We start from the raw sequence: 22,773 nt of genomic DNA, 5'->3' as shown, positions 1-22,773 counted from the left end.
GTTGACAAACGATCAGCAATTGGAACAAAACATACCGAAGGGAGATGCCAACAAGAAAGCATTTATTTGTACTGGTTAGCTACACATGAAGTATGCTGTCTGCTAATGCAAAATTTACAAAACTAACATAGTCCAGCAATTATAACAGGTGCCAGTTTTAAAAGAACTAGCTTAAAACTTAATAACCCTGCCCTAATGAGTTTGATCTAGGTGCATCATATACTACTTTAAAACTTGGAAATGTTTACCTTTTAAGTGCTGTATATTACAGTTAGAGCATCATTCATCTTCTCAATCATTCTTTTATTACCACCATGGTTGAAACTCTAAAGTTCCAGATACCTTTTGAAAACCTAAGAGCAGAGCAACTTCATATCATCTCGTCACAGATTAACTGTTTTCTGTTTTGCATTTTTTTAATGCTTGGTTAGCAGGAGACATATGTCATTAGAGATGCTTCCTGTCAGAATTCAGCCATTATCCTTAAGCCTATATTTTATCTTTGTGGGTAGTGAATAAATCACTGTCTACTGACTGTTCTGATGATGTCAGTAAAACAAGTGGATGGTGTCCATTGGAGTTCCTCATGGGCAGCTGTGCTGTACAAAACCTAAGCTCTCAATGGTTAACAGATTGGCATGACTCTCAGAAATGTCAGCAGATCTCAAAACTTACCAAAGACAAAAAAGCTTGCATGAGCTTTTACTTTAGTTGTTCCTGTTCTGGGAAGAAAGAATATCGGTTTCTAGAGGCAGCAGTTTGGCACTTATCATACGCTCCATACACTCTACAAAGACATATATATGTAAATTCAGACTTTAGCCTCACTTCTGACGTTAGTATATGCCCTTTGGTGACCAATTCAAAGCAAGCACAAAATACAGACAAGATAACATATGCTCATTTTTTTCAAAAGCTTGTTACTGGTCTGAGCTGTTCAGAATGAAAAGTCACTGTATAACTGTGTGTCGAAATTCTTGGTTAGTAGAGGAGACTTTCTTCTGTTTATTTGACGGAAGCATTATTTTTGTAGTATTAGAATGTGATTTTACAATCTCATTCAATGTCATATTCTTCTGTTAATTATTCCGTTAGAAAGACAAAAGGATTCTTATGGAACAAAATCTGGCATATTAGATAGCACTTTTAAAAAACATTAACTCCACAATTTTTCTGTTAAACTTAGAATTAAGGAAAGGTAAGTGGAAATAATTAGTAAAACAAGTTGGAAAAATTCAGCAGAGTTCAAAACTACTTTTAAAGAAAAAAATACTAATTTTAAAAGCATTTTCTAAACCATCCGTTCTTTATTCCTTAATGCCCAGAAGTAATTTACATATATTGCTGCTGACTAAATGGAAGTACACAGCAGTGAAGAGTTGAAAAGAAGCAGTGCCAAGCAAGGGGAATTCTAGCTGGCCAATAAAAGGACATTAGTTTTTCCACATGGAGTTCTGCTCCATGTTAAAAGTGAAGCAGGCAAAGTCAAAATTGAATCCTGTTCAAAGAAAACTATTTTTAGACACAAAATGCATGCACACACACGCACAGCCTTTCTAGTTAAATATTTATGCAGTCTTGGGTGTCCTACTAAGATCAAGTAATTGCCACTCAAGAAAAAAAAAACCAAAACAAAGTGTTACTCAACTATCAGTTTTTCTTCAGCTGAGCTATGCTATACAAATCTCTGCCTCTCCTCAAATGAAGTTTATTTGGCCATAAGCTCTCCAGAAATGTTTTTCAATAATTTCATTTTCCATGTACCACTCCTCCTTGTATTTGGGACATAGAAAAGCTTGCAAACGCTTTAAAGACACTGAAAATATTTCAACAAAAGGAAATTGTTCAAAGTATTTTGAGTTACCATGACAAACAGCATGATGTTTAGCAAAAAAAAAAAAAAAATTAAAGTTTATATTTCTTAAGACTGCATCTTGTTTTTGTAAAATGCCACCAGAGAAGCTCTCGGAATCATCTGAAATAATAGTATGAGCAGATGAACCAAAATGCAATACATCATTGTGTTGTCCATCTGTAATTTCTGTAGGCTATAAAAATGCTTTGAAAAAAACAAAGCGTCAGCTTCAGCCTTAAAGAACCTATGGCTCTTAAATGTCATGCGGCAGATGGGTAACAAACCGTAGGACACAAATTGGGGAAATAAGAAATAGTAATGGAGTTACATTACTCAGTTTAGAAGTGCCTGAAAATCTTTATGACTGAATTTAAAGGATCCTTTTAAAAAGTTTGATAGCATATAAGTATCAAAAATAGTAAAGAAGGATTTAGGTGTAGATGAATGAAGGTACTAAATGAATTACATTCTTAGCATTTTATTGTTTGTTATTTAATGATGATTAGTAACAAAGAATTTTCTCAGTACACCTCTTTTTGGGGGACAGTCACATCTACAGACACAAACTGGAGAGAGAGTTTAGGCAAAATTGGATACAATTTTGTACATTATTGGAAATTACTTTGGGGGCTTAAACATGACACAGGGGAAGGACATGTAAAGGCAACTGTCAAACACTGGGCATGATGTAAGTAATACTCACTTTTATAGGAACTGTAAATGAGGCAGAGACATTAAGTGACTCATGCAATTTAGGAGGCTTGCACAGTGAGTCAGTGACAGACTCAAGAATAGAATCCAAGATCCCCGACTCCTAAAAAATCTACTTTCTGTGACAGCCTCTCCTTCACAATCTGCTCAACCTACCATGTAGAAACATAGCTCCCAGAGGATTAATCAAAACAGAACTGGATTAATTTAATTAAATTCACCAATTAAAAAAAAAATAACGTTCCCATTATTTTTTCAGTTCACTCTGCTATTGTCAATTTTCTCCTAACCAGTTTCCAATATTGAACACAGCTAAACCAAACCATAATTTTTTGGCATCTAAACCATTCTTCAAATGTCATCAGTAGAGTTACAAAAATAGGCTAAAGATCTCATTTTACAAACTATTACCCTCTTCTGATAAACAGTACATTGGCACTACTGTTAGATGGCAGGCAAAGGACTTAAATTTTATTTGCTCTGAAAACGCCTTTCCACTTAGCTCAGTAAGTATAACCCTGAGATTCTTGATTCTTTCACTGAATGAAATGTGCTTAGCTGAAATTACCTTAGAAAATGCATTTAACAAAGAAATGGCCCTATGTCAATAGACTGAGCCCAAAGAGCCTAGATACTGTTCTTCAATTAATTCAAACCACCCTGAAATTAATGAGTGGCAAACTCACTGGATTTTAGGTAACAGCAAAGCTATGACAGCAACAAGGGACACTTTGTGCCAGGGTTTCAGAAAAAAGTATGTCAATAGTTATTGTTTTTTCCATTGCTGGGTTTCTAATCAGTGAAGTTAGTTAAGATTTTTACTTTTTCATTCAGTAACTTCAATAGGAAGAAATTAAGGAACACTTAAGCAGATCACCGGTATTTTCCTAATGAAAATCAGCTATCATCGCTCAGTTTGGCAGAGACCAGAAAAAACTAGCAGCTTCCAAGTCACGATATGCAATTAGTTTTTAAGCCAGAAAAACAGGGCAGAGCGTGTGCTTCTTCAGAAAGTGAAATTATTACGAACACAACTCTCCTAGCTTTCAGCATAAGAGATCAGACAGCGTAACACAACCCATATGACAGCCTTCTAACAACTTTTATTTATGACCAGCAGAGTTTTGCCAACTTAAATGGTGATTTCAAGGAGTGATTTACATGCATCATCAAATCACTTCAATGCAAGGAAAAAGAATTTATTTACATTGTCTTTTTTTTTTTGGTCAGACTGGAAAAATTTCCAGGAAACAAAACAACTGTGAATGACGTGTTTTTCCTGAACCCTCCCTTACATTTGGGAGACAGAAAGGGAAAGAACAACATTGATACTTCCTGCACATTATGTTGCTAAGTGGCAGTCACGGGGTAAAAAAAGAAATATGCACTTGTTGACATTTGGCACAGAAATACTCTTCTGAAGTTCTTAGCCTATTTTATTAGCACAGTGCAGCAGGTAATGGCAACAGCGTTTCAGGTGGGAGAAATAAAATATTTATCTGGCATTTTGGCTCTTCAATCAATTTTTTTTTAACTCCACAAAACTGAAATACACCAGAAAATCTCTCTCCCAATCTCTGTCTCGATTCAGACACGTAGTTTTAATAGGAAGAAGGAATATTCTGATATTTTATTTTAGACAGTTATTTTAGCTTTGACAAGAACACCATTCCTCTAAAAGACAACTCAGAGCATGTACATAAATTAAGCGTTTAGAAAGGCTCATCAGAAAAGGCAACCTCCATTCATTGACTACGTAAGACAATTAAGTCTCTATTTTAGGCAGCCAGAGGTGCTTAAAATAAGTTGTCCCTATGTCCTCCAAAATGCCTTAGCTGTCTAGTAAGCATGCAAATTTTTAGCAGTGTGGAAATTGTTAATTGGCTAATATCAGCAAGGCTGCAGTTACAGGACACAACACACTAAGCCAGCAAACACATCGGTTAGTTTGAATTTACCAAGAGTCTTTCAGATTTTTTTTGGTTTTTTTTAAACAACTATGCAGGACTGGATATTGTTAGCCTTTTGCAGATGGCATAACAATGCTATAGAAGACATTAGTATAATACACTGATTAAAAAAATACATAGTATCTATTAAAAGTAGACCCAGAAACAGAAAGAGATGACAAAAAGTTTACAGTGTTCTATTTCAAACATTTTCGTAAGAGAACACTTCGGTGTGTTCACAATATCCTGAAGGACAAAACAATATACTGAGTTTTTATTACCAGTTTTGAATTGCTGTGTGACACGGAAGAACCTCTAGGCAAAAGAAGAACGATCTACCAAAGAGAGAGGAACCATTATTCGCTCACTTCAATAGTTTCCTGAGCTCCTCTCCCAGTCAGAGAACAGTGACAACACGGACAAGAACAACTACATTTCAAAGCTTTTTTTTTTTTTTTTTTTTTAAATTCAGGTGTCAAAAGATGTAATACCTTCATCTTTAGGGAGTCTGCTAAAGTCAAGACACCTAAACTTCTTGGTTGGTAAAAATTAATTCATCTAAATCTAAGACATGCTAAAAAAAATTAAAAATAAAATGGCAAGGTTCTGAATCAATGCTGCAGGTTCCTGCAGAACAAGGCAGGGGTAATTCACATCTTCCCACAGGGGATACCATCATTTCTGCATTTCTGTATTCTATCAAAGAGATACCCAGCTGTGGTGTGTGTTAATACTAGTGCTGTGCAAGCCATGTCAAAATGGTTCATGGTCTGGAGCAAAACAGAAGTGGCTGTTGCTGGTAATGACAGAACCCAGCAAAACCTTAACAATCCCCACTTAATGGGACTACTTTCAAAAACACTGAAAAAAAAAAATTGTAACACAGGTAAAGTTAACAAAAACTGTATTGAAAATGGAATATATTTATGGCTGTAAATTATATATTTTTGTGAAAATTTCATCACTGAACTGGAAATTCTTGAAATATATAGTTATAAAAATATGAACTTAAATATTAGCCAAATACGGGGTGGGGGTGGGGGGAGTAATTCAGGTATTTTGTTTGGAGTACTCCTGAAACTTGAACAGAGACAATCAGGATATACTGCATTCAACTGTTTCCCCATCATTGCTTATGGCAGTTGTACATAAAGTTAAGTATTTTTTAGCACCTGTTCCTCGTGCTATATGAGCTCAGTGATTTTGCATTTGTGCAGAAGTAGTTCCATTAGATAGCAGGCAATACAATAGTCACTAAGGCATCACAGCATGTACACAAAGGGTTATGGAAATCTTAAATAAATTCTTTAATACAACCCAAGTTTAATATTGACCGCAGTCACAAGTGGGAAGTAATTTAATGGCTTCAATTCTATTCTTAATAGTATTTGTGTGTAAGGTTCTGGGACCTTGTTGGTTTTCCCCCAGAAAGTTCACCAGTTGTTTAAATCAACAAAAGAGGTATTTACAGAATATTTCTAGGAGTACTTAAAATTTCCAGACAAATCGTTATTTTAACCTTGATTTCGTACTCTGGCTATCTTGACTCAAGGTACATGCACAGGTCAACTCCACAGCACATATGGAATGACTAACACGGGTCTGGGATGCTTCTCCATGAATCTGCAGTCAATGTGAGTATCTGTTAAGACATGGAGTTAATGTGCACCTGTGTAATGACCACTGTCTGAAACTCCTGGAGGTTCAACTACTGCTGGTTCTTCAGCTGGGTCTGTTAGTCTGATGTAAATGTCAGATGAAAATGATCAAACTCCTCACTCACCATTACAAAATTTCTCATAAGAAAAGAAAGCTCATAACCATGGAAGCTGTAGAAGCTAAGGCTTCCATAAATTTAAACAGAGCTTTTTAGCAGAAAAAAGAATAAAGATGTTTTTTCTACTGCTCTGACAATTACCCAGAGAAATACTCCATCACACTCTGGATTCTTCCAACTAACCCCAGTTCACCATTATGCCACAATAATGTTACCCTGTGTAGACATAATGCCCGAAATTAATTTCTTTTTCTTACTACTATAACATATGAAGGAAACAATGAAGGCTTGTATGGAGAGGTCCTTAAAGTTTAGGAGAATTTTGTGTATGTGCTGTTACGGCCTTCAAGTGGAAAAGTATGACTGCAAAAGTTGCAGCTCCTGCAGTCTGCTCCCATCAGAAAATATAATACAGTTAGAACTTAAAAAATCCACAACGTAATACTGTAGTGTCCTGATTACATTAGTAAGAGTCAAGTTTCTATGACTTCAACTTCCTTACTGTTTCCTGAAGTCAGAAATCTTACACTACGTCGCTTTCATGGTTCTGAAGGACTTACTTTTCTTCTTGAATGTGAGGAAAGAGCAAACAAGTTGAAGACACTGCATTTTTCTCATACTGTTTTAATCCTGCAGGGCATGGGGGGATAATTTTGCATTACTATACAATACACCCTAGTACAGTAAAAAAAAAAATAAATCTTAACCTAACTTTAAGATGTAGCAGAGCTTCAGCAACAGTTTAGAGGTATGCCTGCACAAAGGTACGCAAAATCCAAAGTCTCCGCATAACACGTCAGTGAGACGTACATACAGCTTACAGCTAATTACAACACAGAGAGTGCAATTACCGTGCATTTGCCCTGGTGTAGCAAAAAAGCTGTAACTGCTATGTTCCATACACTCCATACTTCTAAAACTGAACAAAGCCAGTTCAGAATATCCATGCAAAACAGTTGTCTGTACTCTGAATTGCTCAGCATGGACCTTGAACAGTATTTTCTGACTACAGGGGAACATAAGGTAAAGCAGCTGTATGCAGTAGTCTCTTTGTAGGTGGCAGGTTCTTTTCTGCCTTTTCCCATATTGTCCCTCACCCCTTCCTGCATCTGTCATCATGCTGGGATAAATAAGGACAACGGAATTCAATAAGGCATGACAATTTCTGTGTCATACTCATGCAAACATTCAGGAAGCTGAAAGGTGTCAATTGCCATAAAAATGTCCTGGTTTGATACATAAAAAGGAAATCCACAGCACTTAAATCTCACAACATAACACAGTAAGCTTGTCACAGTCACTCCAGATGCTTATTTAAAAACTGAGTAACAAAACTGACCAGGGTTTGGTGTGTAGGTTTTTGTTTGGTGAACACATAAGACTAGTTGGAAAACTCTAATTGAGCTCCAACTGGACTAAATTACAATGTCACTAAAAGGCTCTCCAGCAGATGGCAAAGTTTAGATAATTAACAAAAATGAACTGCTCAATTACATTTAGAACTGTATGGCTTGAGCAACGCCAACCACTCAAATCCCTAGGAGCATAAAAAGAAGTCTCTAGAATTCTTTACATCTCCAGCAAGTCTCTCAATATTGACCATTTAACCCCCAAACAGACACTGAAGTCAAGACAAAAAACTTTAAGGCCACTTTATTGCTGAATTCAACCCTCGTTTAATCAATCCACAAAGTCTTACTCCCCCCTAAAGATGCATTCAAGTAATAATTTTTAAAAAGAACAAGTTAACATGAAATATTTTTAATTATTTATGAACTTTAAAAAGCCTCATCTTTAGCACATATGGACAAAAATGTTCCTAAACATCTCAGCAATGCAATGATATATAAATGCATTAATATAATTTGAACATTTACAAGTTCAATTTCCTGCAGCTTGTAAAAGGGGTTTATGTTTATTATACTGTAGAAAGTCTGGAACAAAAGAGTACTTAATTTTCTCAATATCTCTTTTGTCACCAGCAATACTATAAACTGTATTTTTATATAAAAATACGATGTAGTTGAATTTTTATTAGTTGTCAATATGATTCACTTTAAAAACAACCAAGACAGTAAACGCTGGGGATGGAATTTTACAATTAAGCTCAAGTTTGATACTGTTTGTCACAAATACAGAAACTATGTTTTATGATCAGGACTTTGACACCACAATGATGGACAAATTAAATATATATAATCAGGTTAAGAATGAGGAAAGCAAAAGGCATGGTAGAATATGCAGTAACTGAACTGAGAAGGAAAAAGATCACATTCACTTACTTGAGGTGTTGCATTAAATGTTTCATAAAAAAAAAAGATTAAGACAGTAAAATATTCTGAAATATGAAGGTATTGATGAATATAGTCTGATAAATGAAGTGAAAGGTGACAGAATCCAGTCCTGGAATTCCTGAACAAGTACTTAAATTGAGAATAACCCAAGGTCCTGGGTTCTGTCTTACAGACTGGAATATGACCACTCATAATACAGGGCACTGAATAACAGCTTGTTTCCTAAGATACGTGTTTCATCAATATCACAACTCAACTTGGATTACGTTTAAACCAGCTGGTTTTTATCTAAGTGCAATCTCTTTCACATACTGCAAGTACATCTGCAAAGAGATGCAAATCTGAGTGCTGTCAGTGTAAAGGCTGGTATATGAGCTCATGGTATCTTTTACTATATTTATAAAAACACTGAGAATTAGTAAAAGACAGGCACAAGACAAATCCCTTGTGGCATGTTGTATGTAACAAGACCTCAGGGGAAAGAAATAGCCACTCCTTATTTCATGAGAATTCTGGTTTCTAGACACTTACTCCTGCTATCATGAAGCCATCCTAGAACGCAGCATGAGACTTACTGCATCAGGATAAAACTTAATTCCTTATTTAAGACAACAAACAAGGCTTCTCAACATTTTTTTCGGTTAATTTTGTGTGTGTGTATGTTTTGGCTTCATACGTGAATCACATTAACAGATTAAGCTATGACTATTCAATGCCTCTACAAATCACCAATTAAAAAACTGTGTTTTAGATATATAAACACATTCTACACGTATGGAAGCTTTGTTTCCTGCATTTCCTACCCTTCATCTTCTTCCACATACAAATAAGTTCTCATTCCCCTTTCAGCAGCTCTGCCACTTCTCTCTTTCTCATGAGGGCAGGTCACCATTTCATCCCCCTATTCCTTTGAGCTTTCTGTCACAACCCTGTCTACTTTGGGTGGCACATTCAGTGCCCCCTGCAACTTCCCCACCTTACAGAAGTGACTGGATGGGGCATTCACAAATCACTGTATCTAAGGTCAAGATGCCCAAGCAACAGAACTTCGCAAGCTCAGCTAAACAGTACATTCACAGTTCCAAGTCTGTCAGCTGTCTCTCTGTATATGTTTTCCACTCTAAAACAGGTTTTCAGTAGCAAATAAAAACAGCTGAAGTGGAATAAAAGGGAAGTTCTGAAATGAAGAAGAGGCAAAAGGTTTAGGTTAGGCTACATCTGTCTATAGCCTCAAAAACTGTAACTTAAATATTCAAGGAGCACATTTAACTCAACAGCATTACATATATTTGAAAATTCTGCTCAGCTACAGAATAAAGATTATTACAAAACATGAAAGTATAAACACGAATGTTTGACTATGAGATTAACTGAAATGTGAAATCTGTGCTTACTAATTAAATATTTTACATCATATCTTCTTAGAGAAACTACAGGCCAAATTCTTCTCCCTTTGAAGGTAGCAGGAGTTTCACCATTCACTGCAGTAAAGCCTAAACCAGCAAATTACTATGTTCTGTTCTTGTGTTACCTTAGCTTTCAACTACCAGTAACATCTTACCAATGTTTTACTACATGTTTAACTCAGGGAATTATACCAAAAGCAACTGAAGCCTGATTATTCAATGTTAAATGAGGATACAACATGTACACACACAAAAAAATGGTTTATTTGTAATTATATCCATTAAAGCTGCGATTCAACACATCTATCTAAAGTGTTTAATATTTAAATGGAAATAGGTTTCATCATCTTTCTAAAAAGCAACTCAGAGACGTTTCACCTCCTGAATGTCAGGAACACTTTAGTCAAACACACAGTTTTGTGAAATTATATGTAACAGCTCATGGAAACCTACTTTTTTTTTGGGGGGGGGGGGGGGGGGGAGAATTTCATGCATTGTAGACTTCCACAAACCTGAAGAGGGTTTTCTGAGCAAGAAAACAGAAAGTCACCCTTTCAGCAATTGAAAAAGCAGAACACACAAAGAGGGGGTTGCTCTAACGAATGAGGCTGCATGCAGTGCAGAGACCTCCACAGACAAAGCACAGCTGCTGCTCTTTGCAATGAGGGATTAGCAGTCTAGGTCAAAGGAAAAAAGCCTCTCTGTAGCTAAGTGAGCAAACTGCAGAATGCATCCTCAGCACAGATGAGAAAGGGCCATCTAACCAGCTTGCAAATTGTGTAGAAGCTTCTGGGAACAGAAACAAAACCAGCATCAGTATCTTGACGGAACATGTAAAAATATTTCTGGTGAAAAGCAGTGATGCCCTGTTACAGGACTGAGGTTGCAGTGACCTTTCAGTTATTTTAAAATTACATTTCCCCTTTCTCTTCTTCGTGTTCATATATTTAGCAAGCACTTTTTCTTCAGGGCAAAACCAACACGCTATCTGTGGGGCTTTAGCAATAGCACCTGGAAGTAACTGGCCTAGAGGTAACAGAAGCAGCTCTTGTAATTGTCCCTCATAAGAACCGAAGCTGTTAGAAATACACACACGCACAAAGAACTTTTCTAAATGCAGACATTCAAATCTCAACTTCCATACAGTTGAGTCAGATTATATTTTGGCTTTAAGTGTTTTTGGCTTTGCACTGACACTTCAGTTGAATGGGATATAAGCCAATATTTGTAGAAAAATAATTACTTAAACTTTTTATTACATACTAAATATATTTTTATTCTAAATAATTCGCTTTAGCAACTTTTCTCATAGAGAAAAAATTAATAGTCTCCTAAACAGAGAAAAATAGTTTGAATGTACCAGTGTGAATGTATTTCTAATCTGGCTTTTGTTTATGAATAAAACACTGAAAACCTTACTGGCAATTAGGCTGGTATCTACAGTGGCAAATTTATTGCATGGTACAGATAGCTGGGGACCTATTTTAGTTTATGGTATTACAGAAGTATAAGTCATTAAAATTAGGTGAATGAGAAGTATCAAAAAGTTGTACTGTTCAAAAAACCAAGAACTTTTCTCCTTTTCCCGTCAAATCAAACCAAATTAAAACTAAATAAGCTTTACTCAACTGAAAAATTCAGTAAAAATAAAAAGGTGTAACATTATTCACTTCAACAAAGTCACATATCCTGGCTGATAAAAGTTTGATATACCTGATTTCATGTACTGACTTAGACAACCGCTAGTAATTGCCATTATTGCAAAGGCCCTTTTCAATGAATCGGGGGTTGCAGCTTATGACAGATGGGGAGGTTCCCAAGAGCTGTGCTCAGGCACATCAGAGCACTCCTTAACATCTGTACAAGTTCCCGAAGTTCTTGTGGGAGTTATTTATATACTGTACTTCCCCAGCCTGAGAGACTGCTTGCCTCACTATTGACCCTTTATTGCAAGTAATCTGCACTAAGAAACAAAGATTATACCATTGCATTGGAACAGCAAACCTAAATTTAAGCATGTGAGCTGACAGACTTTGTAGCCTGTATATTATATTTAAAACACAGGTGCATGTCACCCCCGCCCCACCCCCAATATCCTTGCTTCAACAATTCAGTGCTACTGAAATTGGTATTGATGGCCAAAAAAAAGCTATTCTCCACTATGGTCAAAAAGCTATTCTCTGTGTGTTAATTACAACTATATTTAGAAAAGTTTAATTTAAAAGTTTTGAAAATTCACATAAAAGTAGAAGTCTGTGAGGTTAGAAATATTTTTTGGATCTACATCAAATATTTATAAAGAACTGTTTATTTCCATGCTTTCACAGCATTAGATGCTTTGTAAACTGTATCAATGCATTGTCATTTACATAGATAGCTAAGAAATCAAAGGACATTCAATTTCTGTTTCTAAAATAAAGGCTATCACCTATATATACTTGTATGAAGTATATCTATCACTCCATACACTTTTATAGAGTACAGTCAAAAATGGCACGATTTGAAAAGTTGCATCAACAATTCAAAGGGAAGAGACAAACCTGGAGTGCTTTTGTCCCTCATATTATATTTTGAAATCATGTTAGGAAAAAAAAAACCTCACCACCCTGTTATTTTCAGGTAAATATACATTCCCTCCTACAATGCATCAAACGAACAGTAAAACTTCAGTCATTTGTAAATGATGAAATTCAACACAGGTCAACTTTCCACCATCACCCCTCCCAAGATCACAAATACATACATGATACGAGTTGAAATAGTACAGAGTGCTGGAGCCTTTAAGACTTTTGGACTACCTCAGCATCTGAAGCGTGTTTAGGCTTAAATGTCTTCAGACATTCTTCAGCATTTTATATGGCTGCTTACATCCCACCAGAGGTGGATATGCTATTTCTTCCAAGAGCTTTTCCACCATCTCAACTGTACAGCTCTGTAAAGGACACTTCTCTCTTCCTGGTGTCAACAGGAATGATTTTTAGAAACAGGTATCTGTTGGTACTACTTAAAAATACCAGAAAATTCTGCTACAGTTCACAAGAGCATTTTAATTCTCATTACTCTTGTCTATGGAAAATGGTAAATTCAATTTCAAAGCTTCAACATCTTTGTGTTGAAGTGAACAGAGATAGCGAGGGCTTTTGGAGCCTGGTCCCCACACCCAGTTCGTGCTGTTTCTTTTTTATACAGTCTTAAAAGGAAGCATCAGAAAACACCTAAATGGAGGAGGTGCTGACAGACTGAAAACTTTAATTGAGACTCCTTTCCCACAGTGCCTCCCACACAAAGCTGCAGAGTCTACAGCTTATAAGCATAAGACAATTCTTTTTTCTTTGACCTCACTTAATCCCCGATAACTTGTATTAAAACAGTAGATTTCACCAAAAAATTAGCTCCCTAAGCCAGACAAAGCCTTTAAATTTACTTCTACTGGGTGAGGTATCTAATATACATACCACTGCTGCACCTCAATTTCCAGTGTCTTAGGAAGTGAGGGACAAGCTACGTTAACAGCCTTCTCATATTTAGCACATAAAAACACTGGCCAGTATGTGCAGCGGGAAGTTTTCTCTAGGTTTGTTTTTTTTTTTTCTAGGGAGAGTTTCACCCTCCCCTCCCCGCCTTAGTAATAAAGTTGTGGGAAATGTCCCTTACTCTATCTTAAAAATAAACATCTACTACTAAGCTGAGAACAGCCAGAGAGAGAAACTTGCCCAGAAGCAGGTAACTTCTATGCCAACTTCTTCCATTCTGTCCTAGCTAAGAGTTTCCAAATACGCAAAACCTTTCTTTAAAAGGCAAGTGCTCTGAGACACTTCATCTACACCTCTCTGCTATGCGAGCACAGTCCTATCTTATATTCTTCAGCACTGGCCCATAACCCAGTATGTCTGTAGCGCTTAAGAAATCAACAAGTCATCAAAAGACTCAATGGAAAGCAAATGCCATTCCAGAAGATTTTTAGGAAATGTTTTGAAGACATTCCTTTTAAGAGTATCATACAAAAAGATGAAAAAGTTGACCAAAAACCATGGAGTACCGACAATTATCCATACTAGTAATGGAAAAGTTAGAGTTATGGTAACGGAGAGCTTTGCTAGGAAAACCAGGGCAGCCAGTTCCCCTGACTCCACCCTTCCTCCCAAATACTTATGTCAAGTAATATTCAAAGACAAATACAAATCTGACTTTCAACCAAACTAGTGCTTCAACTCAACTACAACTCTGTCTTTGAACTTACAGGGTGTGCACCATTTTCTTACCATAACAGAAGGAGACTGTGTGGGAAGAACATGAAATGCAAGAGTATCGTGGGAAAGACGAGAGGCACAAATGACATAGCTCCTCCCTGAAACGCATCTGGTAAGTCTAGATGTCCCCAGTTACTCATTCACATTCAATCAAATTTCAGGAATATCTGATTTATTCAAAATACTGCAAATTACATCAACTAATGCAAGTTATTTTGCTTGATCATGGCTTTTTCAAAGCATGCATTTTCTGAGAAGCATTTTTGAAATTCCCAATTTTTAATGCATGTTTTTTAAAGTAAGACGAAGAAGTATTTTAATTCTGGACAGTTTCCTTAGTTACACCAAATTCTACTGCTGAGACCTTAGACTTATGACCGTCTCAACAAAACCCCTTCCAAACTTCATTGAGCCACTTTATACAGATATAGCAATTTTGTAATAATTTTTAACTCTAAAATTCCATTTTTCCTAGATTTCCATTTACCTTTCATAAACAGTCAATTCACAGAGTAAGTTTATTCCACCAAATGCAGTAACGCATTCCCCTGTGCCAAAGAATTCATATTCTATAATTCATTTTTCTGAACAAAATGGTAAAATGGTTATCAATATTTGATAACTCTGGATCTATTTAAAAAGCTTTGGTAAGGCATCATTATGCGTTCCTCCTTTCATAAAGATAATAATCTTAGCACTGTCCTTCCATTTGCAGTGTTTTCCTTTGCTTTCTTTCAGGAAGTGTTGCTAAGGAAACAGCCTATCATCTACCATCAGGTCCAAGGGCCTAGCAAGGTTTCTGTCAGGAAAACTAGACCAACGCTTGCAAAACTGTTTGGTTTTTGTTATTGCTGTTGTTGTTTTTTTAAATAAAGAAAAAAAAATGCAGGCAGAATTACTACATTCCCAACACACATAATGTGCAAGAAACTTATTCATTAGGGCATGCTCCTTCTCTCTCCTGAATAACATTATTTTATTTTCATTTCATAATGAAATAAGGAGAAGCATTTAACCCATTATTAAAGCAAAAGTTTGGGGTTTTTTCCACTTCTAGAGCCAGTATGGTATTTAGCTTTGCACTTTGAGAAGAGGCAGTAGACAGTTCTGTTAAGCACCAGCTCCCTGAAATAACGACCTGGCACTGTGTGCACAAAATCATTGAAGACCCACTTACTGAATTGACTCACATAAAGTAACTCAGCCTGGCTCAATAAATTCAAATTTGTATACTTCATTTAGAGTTTCTGGTATTGTGAGTTTACATCACAATCCATTTTACTACTAAACAATTATATTCCACTATAACACATCTGAGTATTTACCCAAATTAATGTGGTGTTATTTGTAAAATTAATGTCTACAATACTTCAGCAAGAAACTTTTTTCAGCTTAGATGAAATTTAGAAATATAAGCAGCTCCAAGTTTCAGTAAAGTCTCATCTCTATGCAGATGACATGGCAGGCAAAACACGAGCCTGTACAAAATATATATATGTTAAAATAATTTTGCGTCAGTTTCATTAAAGATGATCAATCATCATTTAAAAATTACGGTGCTAATACCTTAATTTTATATTTTACCAGAAACATTTTGGAAAACAAAAAGGGGGTTCTAATATTAATACCACCTCTGGAGGCCAACACCACCATAAGTATATACATATCTATATATCATTTAATTCGTAAAGCAAAGTTTACTGCTGAACTGTCTTAATACACTTTGGCCCAGTTCTGACTTAAGAGTTTAAGACAGTTCTATTAAGTCAGCTGCAATTCCTATAAAGATTATAATAAAATATTAATGTTAACACAATGTACCTTATCTTTACTAGTACTATACTTAAATGTCCAGAACGCCAATGGAAACCCTGTTCATCTCACATGTAAAGCTGTAACTTCAAAAAATAAGCAGAAGGGAACAGAAATGTAAATTAAAGGACAAACCAAAATAAAAAGAAAATAATAATTAAAAAAAAATCTGAACTTGAACAGGCTCCTACTGCATTTAAGATTAACTTGCCTTCTTAAAAAAGGTTTTCCTAACAACTTACAGGAAGGCTTGTGTGCTAAAAGCTTATCTAATTTTATGTGACTGCATCAGCCCCACAAAAGAGATTACATCTCTCTATAACATCTCCTCTCACTTATAAACGAGAACAACCTGATTAAATTGCTTTTGCTTACCAATTTGAGAAACTTAAAGGATGCATTTTCTAATAAACATGATGTCTAACTGTGCTTGATAGAAATCACTTCCAATACTTCTGCCCCCTATACTGATTTTAATTGAAATGCACTCATTTGCAATAGAATTCCACCCTCCTCCTTTCCTGCACTGCACTTTGTTTGGGGGAGAGAAACAGCACATGGCCCAGATTTGACACCTGTTGAGAACTAAAAAACAGAACTCATTTAAGCCTGTTAGCAAAGCAAAAATTACAACTACCTTTGTAAATGATTTATACACAAAGGTAAATCAAGTGCAGCACAGGCCAGCAGACAGGGTCAGCAGACTTCAAATTTACAGAAGAGTAAAAACACCAAACAGAACAGGAACATCAAGTATTCTGTATTTTGGCAGCTGAGGCAGCTCACAAATCCTGCAGCCGCACAACAAAAAACCTTAAAGATGTCATATCTTTAGCCCTTGCACTTTCTCTCTGAGTCACGATAGAATATGTTTTTAAAATATGTCTAGTAAAAATTGGTTTCAATATTGTCTACTGCCTTGATATGGCCTGTTGATTCCTCGGGTCCATTTCTACCTTCTCTGCACAGCTACTCCCTCCTCCCTTCAGAGCAATAAGGCTACAAGGTTATAGTGCTTATGTATTTCCAAATCTCCTTCAAACATGGCTTTGGCTCAGATGCCTCTTTCTTCTGCTGAGAAGTTTTAGTGACTGGAGATTACTACAAAGTGATGAGAATCACTTAAAACGCTCTCTGCTGCTGACAACATGACAAGCGGGATCTGCCTTATACTGGTCACTGGAAGATGCCCATGTCATGGCAACATCCTCAACTACCGATCTTTCAGTGGGGCCCATCAAACGGTCCTGCAACTTCTTCAGCATCCTCGAACCTTCCTGAGGGCCAGGGAGACCCCAACCCAGGCTGAGGGAAAAACACTCAGTGTGCCGTTTTAAGTATCAGTTTGGTACCCCACTTCCTACCTCCCCAGGAAAGTAGGACGCTCTGGTATCACTTCGAACTGCAGACTCCCTGTCACTCAGCGAAGGGATATGGTGGTGTAAGTGAAAGACACGTGCTGTGACCGCCTGAGGACCCCCAGCTGCCTGCAGCCTTACTGGCTCAAAAGGCTTTGGCAGCGTGTACGGCCCTTTTATTATTAAAGCTTAGTGGACTTTGTAAGTTGAACCCCCATTAAAAACTTAACAACTAACTGGGTTCACGAGGGGCAAGTGGGAGTTCGGAGTTACACGTTCCAGATGGCTATTGCCACCGCCTTCTCACATGCTCAGTGGGACACACTGGTTGTCCATCCACTCCACTAGATGCAGAACCGTGTTACCACAGATCTCCCTAAGATTCTCACCTTGAGATCCTCCCTCTGTTGCCGGTCATCCTTTAGGAGGGGCAAAATCTGTGCCCTCTGCCTCAGTAAGATGACCTTGAAAACTCGGAGGCAACCAGCAGACGCCTGCTTTTCACAGAAACATACAAATGAAAAGGAAGCAACACGATGCTTCCTGGCTTTAAAGACAATGTTAAACATACAAGAATACCATAACACTGGTGAGTTCAGGCTGTCAAGAGTCTACATTGCTCTCTGCAGAGTTTAATTTTGAAAGTGATAGTGTAAGCTTCATCTCACTATTATCAGACATTTTTCATTGGTGGCCACCAGATGCAGAGTAGTAATAGAATAAAAAAAGCTGACTTTCAGCAGTGGTCTACTATAAATCAAAGCCACAAAATAAGATAGCCTGCAAAATATCATCAGTGGGCAACACAGAGGCAACAATGTGCTCTGAAATATTACATAAAATGTTATCTGCAGGAATTAATTTGGACTATGACTTCTGTGAACAGTGAAGGTCACAACAAATGTCAAAACCATATATAATTCCCCCAACTCTGCAGTTCAAAAATTGCAGTCAGATACACGAGTATGCTTTGCCCTGGATCAACAGCAATGACTATCTACACCCATAGCAACACTGCCTCAGAGTAAAGGCTTTGGGAAGTTAGCACCAGATTGTAGGGGCTGATTACAGGGAAGGTTGAACAAGTCTATGATTAGTAAAAAGAAACAGGAATTAAACAGTAGTAACCTCAGCTAAACACAAAAGGGAAGCTGCCCTGAGTGTACAAATATTTGCCTCTAGTAAATAAGGCCAACACATCAATATTAATGTGATCAGTCATTCAGTTTTTTTCAATTTTACCCCTTAAATAAGTTTGCCATAGTGTAGTCTTGCAGTTCAACGGTTAACTTTACTGTGTGGAACAGAAAGAAAGGGTCAATGTTTTTCACAGACAAGCAGACGATATGGCAGTGACAAGGCCTAAGACCCTTGAAATTGCTGACAAATAAATACACAGCCGTAGTTGATGCCACTGGTAGCCAAATCTTCACATGGAATCTACACCCGAATTCAGTTACGAGAAAGTTGGGTTGCAGGTTTCATTTCCTTCAGTCTTGTGCTTCTCATCCCAAGCTTCCCTCTTTGTTTTCTTTTCTTGATAGACCACATCTAGGCTGAATGTCTGACAGCAGTCATATTTCTCTCAGGTGGAGTGGTAAGTAGAACACACAACAAAAAGACTGATAACACCATACGGTCAATAGAGACAGGCCTATCCTAGTTAAGGAGGGTGAGTTACATATTATTTTTAAATTTAAATCCAGTTTTCAGCTATTATGCTAATCCACTTAAGGCTTGGAGACCTCCAATTTTTCTTCACTGCTTTCTTCTATGACAGAAGGCTCTGTCATATAACATCTCCCGTTATCTGCCTCTTCTGTACTATTTCCCTCCCCAGATACATATTCTAGCCTTGATAGGACAAAGCAATGCAGAGTTAAAAATTTATACACCTATACTTGTTATATCCACTAGGCATAAAATATGAATTCAAATTACATGAAATGGGTAGAAAAAACTAAACTAAAATGAACAAATTAAACCATTTCATTCAGTATCTCAAGTGTTAAGAGGGCAGGAGTTTAAAACTTCAATGCCAAAACCTAAGTCTTACTGCCGAACAGAATACATGAAAAAGTAATTTATCAACCTGTTATGAATTCTGTGGTAACCTGCTTCCAAGTTCAGTGTATTTTCTGGAAGGAGCTGTAAAACACAAGGTATTTTTCATAATCTGGATTGGTTTATTTTTACATATTCAGGTGGGATATTCAATTAACACATTCAGTCTAAAGGACTATTTTGCCCACAATAAACTTATTACATCCTAATATACAATATTCAATACTGTAAAACATTTTGGACAAGGTTAGATTTTTATCCAACTAACCTCCTAGTAAAATTACATAAAAATCACTAAATCTGAATCTATCTTTTCATAAAGTTCTGCAGAAGTTTTTAATAATACACTTCCTTTCCCCTGTGTTTCACAGATATAACTGCAGAGAAAATTGAATTCTAACATGTAGATGTTATTAGGAATACAGTACTAGCGTTTTTACTATGGGTATTCTCATCCCTCCTCACAACTTAGGCAGATGCATCCAATTAGTGGTGAATCATTCCACATAAATTTCCTGTTTAGAACGTACTGGCAATACCAGCGTAACAACCTACAGAGCTCAAAATGGGGAAGAGAAACTCCCTTGGTCATACAACATCACCATTTTTGTTTACAGACAGACCCCCAAAAGGTGTTTTTTAAGTAGGAGAGTGCAGGTGTCCCAAGAAAGAAATTGTTCACTTCAGATTCCTAGATCAACTATCATTATGCCATTTTGAAGAAACTGCACTATTGTATGCAGATAGATATGTATATGCTACACATTGTATACAATATACAACTAGAGATCACTACTAGAATTAAGGAAAATTTGATTTATCTTGATCCTAAGCACTACTCGGCATATTTGTAATAAAATCATGCTTGAAGGAAATTGAGGATATTCTGATCGCTAAGCACCTGGGCATTTAAGAACAGCTGTTCTTCTGTACCATTTTACTCACTGAAAGCTGGGCCACAATTCCACAGAAGGTGCTGAAAAAGATAAGAATGAACTAGACAAACAACCTGGTTCTGTTTAGCCATGCTGTATCTTCAGAATAACTGAAGAGAAGTGCCTCCCAGCATCAAAGTAAAATAAAAGTCAGACTATCTGCCTGTATCCTCAACTGAAAATTTTGGTCAAGTTCCACTTTTTGAAGTGGAGAGTCCATTCTCATTCCACCTACTTTGCTGACTAATTTTTGCCTTCCCTGAAGAAGTTTTTCTTTTTTTTTTTTTCCTCCTCTTTCAGGAATTGTCGTATCTTCTGCAGGAGCCTATTGCCCACATACTGCTGGATACTATAATATCCTAGTTTCTGATCCCTCCTAGGGAAGCCCATGGAGCTCCAAACTCCGAAAGTTCATAGGTGCATTTCAGAGGTGCTTCTGTTATTCCTCAAATGCTCTCCTCCGGAAACTCCGTAGTTGAAAAGACTAACACCATGAGGAAAACTGATGACAGGTAAACCTTTCTCTTTCTAAATAATGATTGATAGAAGGGAACAACTTTTTTGTACATTCAGATATGCACTTTATGTTTCAATGGTCATATCTGAAGTTTGGGGTTTTTTTTAAAAAACAACAGGAAACATTTTTGGTGCCCATAGACATGAAAAAAGTTCCCCGTAAAAGGTAACAAAACCCAATATGCCACTAAATATAATGTTTTATTTTAAAACAACTGATGATGTCACAAAGACTTTTGAAAAATAGGTTGGTATATAGTTTCATTTCTCTCATCTTGAAAATTACTTAATTATCTATCCTCTGAATAGCCTAGTAAAAGCTTCCACAGCATGTGGCCATCATTTAAATACTGCACTGAAAATATTTCAGTTCCCTTTAATCTGCATTACTTTTCATATACTTTTTACTTCAGCTTTTAGAGTTAGAACGCAGTGACAGGAATCTTATAAGCATTTTTAAAGGTAAGCAAGAGTACAGCCCTATCTGACTTGTGAGAATGGAAAAAAAAAAAACCCTATGACCAACAAAGACTACTTTTTTGCCTATCGCCTTCTTCCTAGTCTTAGGGGGCAATTTTCTGTACAAGCTCATTGTTCTCGATCAGGCACTGTAAAGCGTACACTTAAATGAAAGGCTCTCCAGTGCAGGGGGCAAGCTGTTTTTCCTCCAGTCTGGCTCAGTAATGGTTAAGATTTTAAGGCTTTTAACCTTCAACAGAGAAATTGCTTTGAATTTTATTATAAGCTTCTTCTCATTGACCATTTTGATTGCTGAGGTTTTAAAGGACACAACCAGAAACATTCCAGACCACATAATAAATAAAGCCAACACAATGAAGGTAACTAGGTCTTTCAGAAGTTTGTAAGGACTCCTGGAGATGAGCAGTTGATTTCTTCAAGCTGAGCAGAGAAGCATGAAATGAACTTCAGCTTGCAACAAACTAGGGAGTCACGTAAGAAAGAACATGTCTCATTTTAATATTACTTAATACTGGGATTGAAAAGGCATTTTAACAGCAAAGAGGAAGATCCTGTAGTAGAGGAAAGCCTCAAATCTAAAGTAATCTGGAGGCACCAGTTATTTTAAGTGATGACAATTTTAGAGGTCTACACATGCCAGAAGGTAGTTTCTATTTTAAAGCACTATAAACAGTCTATTGTAACCAAGTGGAACAAAATTCCATTGATTCTTTAGAAAATAAACTTAAGAAAACTCTTAGAAAAAACAAGTAGAAAGCTTGCTACTAGCTCTAGTGATAAACTTATTAGTTTTCACTCTATGCAAAGGAAATGGAACAATATTAAGGTGAATGAATTTAGGTGTAGATCAAAAAATGAAGGATTATGCTGCCAGGGAGTGAAGGATTATCATCACTTACCTCCCTCATCCAGAAGCTTCCCACTCAGGGGCTGGGATGTATCTGAAGAGTAACATGTAATGGAAATTTGTAGCATTAAATTAACTGCAGCTGATTGGAAGCACCTGATGGAGAAGAGGTGAGAATACCTGCTGTTTTAGAAGTGTGAATAGGATAATCCCCAAATCTGACTTTCTGGTCTTCTGCCCTGACATTAACTATTAAGGTTAAAATTAGTCTGAACACTGGAAAAAATACTATAATGGTCACTTACAATAAGCTACTGGAGAGTAGTTTTCCAGACCAATAAAAAGAAAAAAGGCTCAAGTTATGGTTTTTAACTGAAACCATAGCCTCATGACACAAGTAGTCAAATAACCAGGCAATACACTTAGCATCAAAAGGAGACACAAGTTTTCATTGATCAGTACAGTGACACAGCCAAAAAACCCAAAACGAACCAAAGCACACCCATCATCTCCTCAGTA

General features: G+C 36.7%; 1 protein-coding gene across 5 annotated transcripts in view; it reads right to left on the bottom strand.

Annotated features, from left to right (window-relative positions):
• AMMECR1 (AMMECR nuclear protein 1) overlaps positions 1-22,773 on the bottom strand; it is a 107,929-nt gene that overhangs the window by 21,828 nt on the left and 63,328 nt on the right. Inside the window, exons 4-5 of one of the 5 annotated variants that reach the window (XM_069810969.1) lie at positions 22,307-22,410; positions 19,576-21,868 (exon numbers count right to left, since the gene is read on the bottom strand). The exons of the other annotated variants lie outside the window; for them this stretch is intronic. Coding sequence (XP_069667070.1) covers positions 21,780-21,868; positions 22,307-22,410 — 193 coding nt within the window. The 3' untranslated portion in view covers positions 19,576-21,779. Of the gene's footprint in view, positions 1-19,575; positions 21,869-22,306; positions 22,411-22,773 lie in introns of those variants that run through there. 5 annotated transcript variants of the gene reach the window in all.

The sequence above is a fragment of the Haliaeetus albicilla genome, chromosome 23, assembly GCF_947461875.1.
Source record: "Haliaeetus albicilla chromosome 23, bHalAlb1.1, whole genome shotgun sequence".
Taxonomy (NCBI): domain Eukaryota; kingdom Metazoa; phylum Chordata; class Aves; order Accipitriformes; family Accipitridae; genus Haliaeetus; species Haliaeetus albicilla.
Note: the sequence above shows the minus strand (reverse complement) of the source record. Positions and strands in the feature narration are given on the sequence as shown.